The following is a 10,682-nucleotide window of genomic DNA, read 5'->3' as shown; positions in this document are numbered from 1 at the left end:
TGTTTGTTTGTTTGTTTGTTTGTTTGTTTGTTTGTTTGTTTGTTTGTTTGTTTGTTTGTTTGTTTGTTTGTTTGTTTGTTTGTTTGTTTGTTTGTTTGTTTGTTTGTTTGTTTGTTTGTTTGTTTGTTTGTTTGTTTGTTTGTTTGTTTGTTTGTTTGTTTGTTTGTTTGTTTGTTTGTTTGTTTGTTTGTTTGTTTGTTTGTTTGTTTGTTTGTTTGTTTGTTTGTTTGTTTGTTTGTTTGTTTGTTTGTTTGTTTGTTTGTTTGTTTGTTTGTTTGTTTGTTTGTTTGTTTGTTTGTTTGTTTGTTTGTTTGTTTGTTTGTTTGTTTGTTTGTTTGTTTGTTTGTTTGTTTGTTTGTTTGTTTGTTTGTTTGTTTGTTTGTTTGTTTGTTTGTTTGTTTGTTTGTTTGTTTGTTTGTTTGTTTGTTTGTTTGTTTGTTTGTTTGTTTGTTTGTTTGTTTGTTTGTTTGTTTGTTTGTTTGTTTGTTTGTTTGTTTGTTTGTTTGTTTGTTTGTTTGTTTGTTTGTTTGTTTGTTTGTTTGTTTGTTTGTTTGTTTGTTTGTTTGTTTGTTTGTTTGTTTGTTTGTTTGTTTGTTTGTTTGTTTGTTTGTTTGTTTGTTTGTTTGTTTGTTTGTTTGTTTGTTTGTTTGTTTGTTTGTTTGTTTGTTTGTTTGTTTGTTTGTTTGTTTGTTTGTTTGTTTGTTTGTTTGTTTGTTTGTTTGTTTGTTTGTTTGTTTGTTTGTTTGTTTGTTTGTTTGTTTGTTTGTTTGTTTGTTTGTTTGTTTGTTTGTTTGTTTGTTTGTTTGTTTGTTTGTTTGTTTGTTTGTTTGTTTGTTTGTTTGTTTGTTTTTTGTTTTGTTTGTTTGTTTGTTTGTTTGTTTGTTTGTTTGTTTGTTTGTTTGTTTGTTTGTTTGTTTGTTTGTTTGTTTGTTTGTTGTTTGTTTGTTGAGATATGAATAGCTAAGTATAAAACGTTTTTCGTGCAATATTTTCGGACATATGTTGGGTGAAAATGTATCAATAAGCCTATATATGAATGAAAAGATGTGAATTTAGGCACAATGATCGTTAGTCCAGCGGTACAATCCATTCCTCAACGGGAGGTTAATTAGGCATCCAATGTTACACTATTCTCAAATATTCAGGTGAAAGTCCCAGGATAGGTGTACTCGGTATTTCTCATCATATCGTTTCGGTGGCAACACGAATTTGTGTTATACTTTCGCTGATTTTCATTCAAGTTTTCAGAGCTAATAATAAAAGTAAGGAAATCCTAACAGAACGCCTTCATCAGTAGCAAGATCACATTAATGGATAAGCACTAATTTGTGATTAACATTGAAAGCAAGATTGAAACCCGCTACCTAGTTTTCAGCTCCCTTGCAGCACCATGTGATTATGCGAAAGGACACCGTTTAACAACAAGAGCTGGGTGGGGCGAATCTTTCGGACAAGAAAATTGAAAATATACTTGTGCGTCAACCTTTTACTCGGTTTTAATTATACACATCCTGTTCAGTCATTAATTGTGCAAGAAAGCCGGCCGTGCCTTTTATTCTGTCACTTCTTTCGAGGCTGAGCGCACACAGAAGACTCACCCAGTTGCTCTTAGAATCTCAAAACTTGTTATGTTACTCACATTATTAGAGATTGTTCTGTTAAGCAGTTTGACCGTTGATGCATGAGGTACAGTACATTTCCAATGACTAAGCCCATAAAATGCCGCATTTCCCAAATTCCGTTGGATCTTCCAATGCAATTTTGGTGACCGTTTTGTTAGTTTCTCGTGGCATTTTAACCTTTGGTATGCTTTATCCATTCAGGCTCAAAGCCAGTTACATGAAGCCAATCCAAAATCGCTCATCTTTCACACTCTTTCGGTATTAGCGAGCTGTGTATCGAAAACTAGGTTAAGTTACCTAAGCCTGCACAAGTGCGATCGAAAACCGGGGTTATGTTCATTCCAAGTATGTGTTCGTCAACAACTTTGTATCCAGTACCCTTTACCATGTTTAGCATTACTCGGGCCGAGTCAAAGCTGACCGAAGTTGAGCCGGACAGTGTGCACAACGATCAACATTAAACATGCTCTAAAGAGGACTTTCAAGCAGAGTTCACAGTAGATTTCTTTGTAATACCAGCGTTGGCGTAGTCGAGCAAAATATAAACAGGGCCTTCACTTTGATGCGCCAGTTTTGCATTATCGTAGTCTTTGCGTCTAAAAAATATCGTCTATGTCCTATGTTGGTTCGGGGTGGCAACTCTCCAATAGAAATGCTTTCCGTGAGAAAACTATCAACAGGAGTGTCAAACGTTTATCAGGAATAACAACCAATTTTGTAATTAATTGGAACAGGACTGCCATCAAAAGACGTCTCACAGGGGGTGCTTCGAAGTAGAATGAAACTGTCCGTTTAATGCAAGCATGAGAGGAGTTAGAGGATTTTAACCATATTACTGTCGTGGAAGTGGATGCTATCTGTGCCGGAAATCATTTTGTAGTCTCATCCTCACGGAGTTTCATTAACAGCGCGCTCCTCACAGCACTTCTCCAGGTTCGACGTCGAAACCTCTCAGTGTTCATTCGTTCAATCGTGAGCGACTTACTAGTAGTATGATTAACTTGCAATGACAAGGGGTATAGCGTCACTTATTCTCAACTCCGGGAGCTCCCACCTGCGTTGATGGACTTATCAGATGACGGCGTCTCAGATAAAATATTGATTTTGTCGTGTGGATCCGTAGGACAATATGATTTGGAAATTTTTAGATTTCGCTGACTAAGGTAATCAAATAAACCCAGTAATGTTAGCAATGCATGTTATATTCTTAGCCATATTGAGAAACCGAGCGATCACATGTGTCAGTTCGAGCTTGGATAGTGTACTTTCAGAGCAGCAAAGAAGGTTCAAACGACAAGAAGTAAGCTCATGATGATGTATGTTGATTACCCTAGTCAAAATGAGGATTTCCCACTTGCCAGTCTTGAGATAAACAAAGGCGCTTTACACACATTATTGTAACAGATAATACACCTGTAGCATGCGTACTATAGCCTGAGGAGCTCTTTTAAAAGCCAGAGTGAGTGTATAACCCAACTGTACATTCAGACCATCCGGAACAATTGCGCCGGGTGAGGATGAGTAATGCTCAAACCAACATAGTATGAATGTGAATACTGAAACCAGGACTAGACGCCGCACCATCCCCCACAGTGGTTCATTCCCACATAAATGAACTACTTAATCTCATACTGATACCAGAATTCAACTAGTCTTTGGTGTGTTCACCCACATTTTGGTTTCATAGTAGTACACTCAACCTAATCCGCTGAACATCGAAATAGCAACGAATACACTGAGATACGTCTTGCATAGATAACGTTGTTGTGTTCAAGCGTCAAAGAAACCTGCTGCGAGACCCTCTTAACAGATTCTGGAAACCCCAAAAGGAAGCACATGAGGACAAGAGAACAGAAAAGCTCCATTCACAATGGGAGATGAAAATGATATCTGTATATTGGTCTCCAATTTTTTGGAGACACATCTCAACGTGCTGGGTGCAGGAGTATATGCTAACAAATGCCTAGTTCCCTCGATTTAAAACACAGTTGGTTCAACCATACACGGTACATATAATCGTATCTTGTCTTGGTGAAATGAGTTAGAATACGTTAGACGTACGACTCAGCAAATGATTCAAACGATATTGGCAATAGTCAGCGTTGAGAGATGATAGCCAGCGCCACCGTATAGAATCGAGCCAACACGTCACATTGTTTTATGTTCAGCAAGGGATTTCATGTTTTCTGCAGAAAATTCTTGATCAAACCAAGATCGAGCAACACTTCACAGTTGTGATCGTTGTCCCTTGGCAGGGCCGCAATATTTTGTTGTTACAATGAACTTATCAGGAAGCTCAGATTTCTGAAAGCAACCTCAAAACGCGCGGAACCTATTGCTCCGCCAAAATCTCAGCAAGAAAGCCGGCAAGCATCCAGGCCGGTCAATCATTCAATCACCCATTCAGCAAAAGCTGTTGAGTGTTCTTGCACGCCACAGCAGCACGACCGAATGTGATCAGCGTTCAGGCGTTTCATAGAGGGACGGTCGATGTTGATGGGTGTTCACTAACGCCTATCAGACAGCCTGGATCAATGTCAGAAAGTCCCCTGTAAATAGCGTGGGGTCATCATAACTTTCGCTCTCGCACTCGCTTGTTCCGAACACAGCGGTTGTGTTCCCTTCTGTGAGTCTTTTTTCTCCGGCACTAGGCACTGGAGCGAGTTAGCAGCAGATACTACAGGTCGGCGAATCAGTAGATATAACACCGGGTAAGAGCAAACAACCAATGAGACGTATCCATGACGTACGCTCACTGTACATATAATTGGACCCCTGTACATCGGTAGCTTAACCTGTCCAACTGTACAAACAGACGATATCCCTCCAAAACTCTGTTCGCCACATTCTCCGTGTTACTGCTGCCTAAAAGACTCTGTTATCGACGACCAACTCCTAAGGGATGCGTGCCCAAACGGGTTATTTTTAAACCATGCGAGAGTGGTTTTGCGTCTCCCTGTTTTTCAAGGACAGAAACTTCTACTTACGGAACAAACACAACCCCAGTTTTCTTTGTAATTACACCCTTTTGGATCGACGAGTGTTCTGCCCGCTGTATATTTTCCAAGAATCGCACAAAACCCATCAATTTGGTGATACCTCAAAGGTGGAAATGACTGCGAGAGCAAACACTAGACATGTAGGCTGTAGAACACCCCTTGTTTTTAATACATCTATATCACTTGCCTCTAATTATCCATAGGATCGCGTGTGCTCAGCTTCTAAGGTAGATACAAGAGGACCGGTAAAAAGTAAGAGCACCTACTGTACAGAATATCTCAAACTGTGCAAGCCCAAGAATCACAGTAGTGGTTAAACAACAGGAAAGTTAGCGTACAAAATTATCGGCCAGTTTTGTTCATAATTCGGTTCACCTGTTCAGCAAGGAAGGTGTTCCATCAAAAAACGCAGAGTGGAACGCAGTGCTTGTGTCTAACTTCCATCATGTTCAGAATAGAAATTCCTGAGATTTTTCTACAGCAGTCTGTTAGCAGAGCGCTGACTGGAAGCTTTTTTCAGTCCAGTTGATCCGATGAGTCTGGCGGTGAACAGAAGCTATGTTAACGGGACAAGAAGATAGAGGGGACAAATCGAGTAGGACAGAAAATTATTTGTCCTACGGCACCTCTGCTACATGGCGTGTTTTGAGCCACATGTGCCAGATATTCTGACCCCGGTCGGTTAGTGCGTTAAGCGAACAATGGAGTCGTCCGGGCTTTCAATGGCAAGTGACTCTTCGATCACCTCGAATTTCACACAAAGTGGATGCAATTTCGTACCGTACTGTGAGATCTTTGGTATTTTCGGTCTCGAGAAGAGAAGTATGCTTGTGTGATCCACTTACTAACATGAAAATCGTTGATCGAAGGAGGAAAGGCTTTCCAGAAAAGCCCAAAGTTTGCATCTAAAGATGATCAGCACGAGTAACTATTTCAAAATTTGATGACTGTACCGGTGTATCGGAGAATTGTAACATAGTTGCGCAAGAAGGTCTTATCGTTTGCGAAGAAAAGAGAGAGGATGAACATATCCGATGAAAGGTAGTCGCCAAAAAGTTAGTTGAATTAACATGATCAACCTCAGGGACTAGTTTCCCTTCATATCACTTTCTAAGCAGGGAGCTGCTATTTCTCTTTCCTAAGTTGATGGCTGGCAGTCCCTTGTGTATTTCGCAGCTTCCAACGGTATCCAACACTTGCAGAATGCGGCGAATTTCGGGATCCTGTCGTTGGTATTTTCATGGTCCACTTATTGTCAGGCGACATATCGCTGCATTCAGTAATAATTTGGTGCTTTTTCCACGCTACTCCTTCCCCCCACAGTTGGCTCGATCAATGCGGTGTCCGGCGGCCAAGTTTGCCACTCACGTGGTTTCTCATTTCTCTTTCCTCATCCTTCTGGCGGCGGCCACATTCCGGCTGGAAGAGAACTACGATGAAATGATGGATCAAGAAATGGCGGGAATAGGAGATACGAATTCCGTCCGCGAATGGGTGGCCAAAAGTTTTCGACCTTCCAAATCTATTATTACACACGTACAAATTTACATCGTGCTTTGGGTTGCTGGTGAGTTGGTTATCTTGCAGTGCAGTTTTTGTTTCCTGAATTTGTACAACAAGTTCTTTGGTATCCGCTTCCTATCGCACTAGTGCTAAACTCTTGACGAGTGGGAGAAAAGTCGTAAGGGTGTCTTCCCAGGACGAAAGTTTAGAGTGTGTGACCGACCTGCGACAGTAACATTTAGGGATGTATGACTTGTATCGATTCGGAAGTATCCAGCATATGACGCACTATTGCCTTTTCTGTTGGAAGCATTTCCGGCCAAAAGTGACAGTGATGTGTGAGCAGCGAGTTAAAAAACAGCGGAGAGATTATGCATACAGGTATGCGACAGATTTTTGAAAGTAGTCCTTGGAACAGCGCCTCAAACGGAAGCATGGCGAGACAACACAGTTTCAAATCCATGATTTCGACACGTCAACATTTTTATCCGGCACGAACGCCAGACAAATACAACCCCACCTTTTGCTCACACGGTGTAGTGAAATGGCTCGGTCTCAGACTCGTTCCTATTAAGACAGATGCACTTCCACAGAGGAGTGTGGATTGATCAGACAGAGTGATCATGAACATCAATCTACCGGATTCCGTAGACCTGGGTTTAGTATTACCACTGGTGCGGTTTTAAACCTGATTTCAGTAGTGTGACTGCGCAACTAAAGTTAATCATTTCACGACTACGAAAATTGTGCAAACAGTTGTAAAAAGTAAATTTATTTTGTAAACAGTTTGAGATCACAAAACTGAGTTGAATCGTATATTTTCGTCCTCGGATGCTAACTATGTGCAGGGCTTTTCAAGGTTACGTAGTGCATTACCCTCAAGCAAGGAGGACCGCACGCTTACCTACAGGACAATGTGCCCATAAAACAATGGGGCAGTCTCTTACAGGCATCACAAAAAACAACCCAAAGTAGGCTCTACAGACACTCCTTATCCCTCAGAGGAGCGTCATTTCTAGTGAAAAAAAACTGAAAAAGTTCATCCCACATTGCTAAACTACTCTTCTGTGATTCGTCAATTACGGTTGAACTTGACGTTGCAATAAACGGATAGAAAATCTTATAAATGCATTTTGCCGGATAAGTCGGTGCCCGCCTTGGCGATGTGTCGAATACGTTGAGGTCCTAAAGAGAGCTTGCTTTTAACAGAAGCACGAGCTACGTTTGTTCCGCAGGTGCGTGCTCTTTGGAGAGTAGAACTGTGGCTGCGTTCCACTTGTCCTGCACAGTATACACAGATCAGGGCCCCCAAAAAATTAAAGTTCGATTTTACAAATTTTACCTAGCAAGTTCAGCTCGAAGCAGTAAAAGTGAAAGGTAGCTGCCAAATTTCCACCACTCTGCACGAATCAAGCCCTCGTTGCCATAAAAAAAACCTTCCACTCTGATAGCTTGCAGTTCCTGGATTGTAATTAGACCAAGTGCGAATCCCAAGCACTATATCAAAGCGCACAGTTTGAAGGCTGAGAATGATCCTCTGCAAACGACTTCGAACCAGCTCGGGGACAGTTAGGTTGGTCCGGATGGTGTAGTTCTTGTTTACCCATTGAAAGAAAACGTGAAGTGGAACCGCAGTATTTACGTCCCGCCATCCAGAACCACCAAGCTGTTCCATATTTCTTTTGCCACAAGCAAGACTTGGGATTCATGGATGTTGACAGAGTCCTCTATGATATCACAAGTATTGTGAATTCATACACAGCAGACCCGTTTGACCTTATCAAACGCTAATTTTTATCCCGTTTGCTTCCTTCCCTAGGTCTGCTCTTGGCCGATGTGAAGCACATTTATTTCGCCGGGTTCAGGTCCTACATTGCCAATTCATACAATATTTTAAATTTTTGCATACTCTCCATGTACATTGGTTCCTACACTCTTCGAATCATCGTCGATCGATGGGTTCGCGAATCGGATTTGTACTTCAATGCTACAATGCAGATCAATTATCTGTTGAAAAACAACGACAGTCAACTCATCCACAAGTTGGTCCGAAACTGGACCAAGTCAGGTCCTTTTGACAAAAGTTATTTCATTACAGCATGTAAGTCTGCTCCTCTTCTAATCGGTATGCGCACGCATTCGACCAATTTTCTGTTCATCCATACCTGTTGGCTTCAGATGTTCCGGATAGTCCCACCATCAATTCACTCTTATCTGAGCATGCGTAGACGAAAAACAAATTTATCATCGTATGGGGGCTTGGGAAGTCTGCAGCGCATAAAAACTGTAAATAACAAGCTGCGGGTGTGAACTGAGCATGCGTGTGTACGTGAAGCATTCCCAGTCTGTGGTTCAAACAACCTGCGTTGAGTGTGGATAGCCTAAATAATTGCACATAATTGATTAGTGATATTGAAGGAATCCCGTGCTCTGATCTGTAATTTTGTCCCGCGCTCAGCTACCTGAATATGCAAAGTCCTATCGATAATCTTAGAAAGTTGGAATTGGTGAATGAAAAAACAACTTACGGTACGTATTTTTTGTGGATTTCTGAAGCATTTTTCAGAGTTTTTCGTTCCATTAGTAAGCATTTCGCACAGCTACATTGGTTGGTTTCATCGAGCCCAAAAATCTATCCGTATATTGCACTGAATAACGCTCTACTGATACAGAACGACATGTTAGACGTTTGATCTACCGACTCAATCCTGTTAGTGTAGAATACCGACCAAGCTAAGTTATCACTTCTTACGAAATAGAAATGGAGTTGGTAGATAAATGAATGAATAATGAAAGTATGTACTTTTGAACATCTCCACGTGTATTTTTGATTAACACTTGGGGGTCACTATTTAAAAATTTCATTTTTGTTGATATTAACAGGTTGTGTTAACACTGTTACTGAAAAAAAGTTTTTTTTAAAAAAACGATCGATCAGTAGATTGCTCTTAACATAAATTTCAGGAGCTCTTTTCTACCAGAACGTTACAGCCAGAAGTCACGTAACCGGTTCTATGGAATATACTTTCCTTCTTGGTTCCAGCACGTTTCGCAAAGGCTCCTCAACCAATACTAAATGTTTGCAGTCTCGTCAGGTTTACGTTGAACTAGAGTTCTTCGCAATCCGAACCCACTGTTTTTTTTTCTGAGTAGCAGCGAACAAAAAACGGTAGTTTAGCAGATGAGTATAAATGTCGCCCACGTACTGTTCATGATGTAGTGAGCCTCGCTTGTAGAACCCATGCACACCAGCCGAATACCCATCTGGATGGATTGCCCACGTGCTAATACATGTTACAACTAAATGTCCTGGACGAACAATATCTGGTTGCTGGTTTTGGTAAATCTGAGGTCGAATCTGAGTCGAATTTGGGTTCAAGTAGAACATAAGGTTGACGGAAACTCGAGGACTGCGCCTACCTGATAATCCCCAAGAAGGGCGAAACCGGTCTTGGGCTGTCGAAGAATTTTCGGCAACCTTTTGAGTAGTTTCATTTGTGAATCTGAGGTTTCCTTGATCTTTTGGACGGCTGATTCCTTGCTTCAATAATGTCAAATTCATCTCCAGAATATACGAGAATCAACCGACCCAAATGTACTGTCGTTTGGTCAAAACATTTGTATCGATTCATTAGCGGGTCCTCTCCTCATCCATGTTTCACTGTTCCTCAATCGTCATTCCAATATTGACAACCTGATTCCATGTGGCTACCGTTTTTGTCGTGTAAGGTTGGTCACAGCAGAGTTATCATGGGTCGTTTACCGTACCCACTGATGCTGAAGAATTACAAGCAGCAAGTGACACGGTCAAGACAATCTGCAGATAATTCTTCTGCAGGCGACTGTGTGGTCAACACAACCGCACCACCAATCGAGATTGTAGGTAGTTAGGTGCTGGTGGATATCCGTTTTCGGCTACAACAGTCCTTGCGCTAATGTCGATCTCGAAATGAATACCTAACTGAACAAGCATAAGAAAACAAGCGTGTAACTATGGAGGGAAGTAGTTCAAACAGCTCATCTGTTGGAGTTGCCAAACGCCTTGTTTGAAAGTGTCAACTGAATATGTGCTCTGGTCTTTGGTTTGTTCGCTGAGCTGGGAAATTTAGTTGCAAACGTTTCATCACCAGTCGAGGTGATATCATCGGTGCTTAGTTGTGTGTAGCGGTGGGTTAGTGGACCAAACTAATATACATTTTAATCCCCAATTAAGACCCGCGAAGACCAGTACCTAACTTTACGTAAGTCCACGTGTGACATAGATCTCGCTCCATACGATCCTCAGTGGACAATTCGTCTTGGAGTTCGTTGTTCCTGGACTAACGTTGTCCCGATACTGATGCGCGAAGATCAGTGGTGATTAACCTGAAGGCTAATCCAACAGTTATCCAGCTGTGGAAGGAAGGATAAACACTCTTGAAGTATATTTGGCGAGACTGATCGTGCCATAATACATAATTATTGTTCCCTTATTTTTGGCTGTTACTGTAGAACAAATGGGAAATTTTGGTGAAGCACAATTTTGTATTCTTTCGACAAACATAATTTTGCTTTGTAT

At 41.2% G+C, this 10,682-nt stretch overlaps 2 protein-coding genes across 2 annotated transcripts in view; one reads left to right on the top strand and one right to left on the bottom strand.

Annotated features, from left to right (window-relative positions):
* Positions 1-2,019, bottom strand: part of T265_05136 (hypothetical protein) — a gene marked incomplete at both ends in the record, with an annotated part of 9,880 nt that extends 7,861 nt beyond the window's left edge. The window contains one exon of the mRNA XM_009170060.1: positions 1,920-2,019. Coding sequence (XP_009168324.1) covers positions 1,920-2,019 — 100 coding nt within the window. The remainder of the gene's footprint in view (positions 1-1,919) is intronic.
* Positions 1-8,434, top strand: part of T265_05137 (hypothetical protein) — a gene marked incomplete at both ends in the record, with an annotated part of 13,189 nt that extends 4,755 nt beyond the window's left edge. Inside the window, 2 exons of the mRNA XM_009170061.1 lie at positions 5,945-6,188; positions 7,944-8,434. Coding sequence (XP_009168325.1) covers positions 5,945-6,188; positions 7,944-8,434 — 735 coding nt within the window. The remainder of the gene's footprint in view (positions 1-5,944; positions 6,189-7,943) is intronic.
* Between the last annotated feature and the right edge of the window lie 2,248 nt (positions 8,435-10,682).

The sequence above is a fragment of the Opisthorchis viverrini genome (assembly GCF_000715545.1).
Source record: "Opisthorchis viverrini unplaced genomic scaffold opera_v5_96, whole genome shotgun sequence".
In the NCBI taxonomy this organism is placed as follows: Eukaryota; Metazoa; Platyhelminthes; class Trematoda; order Opisthorchiida; family Opisthorchiidae; genus Opisthorchis; species Opisthorchis viverrini.
The sequence above is the reverse complement of the archived record's forward strand: the minus strand, read 5'-3'. Positions and strand labels throughout refer to the sequence as shown.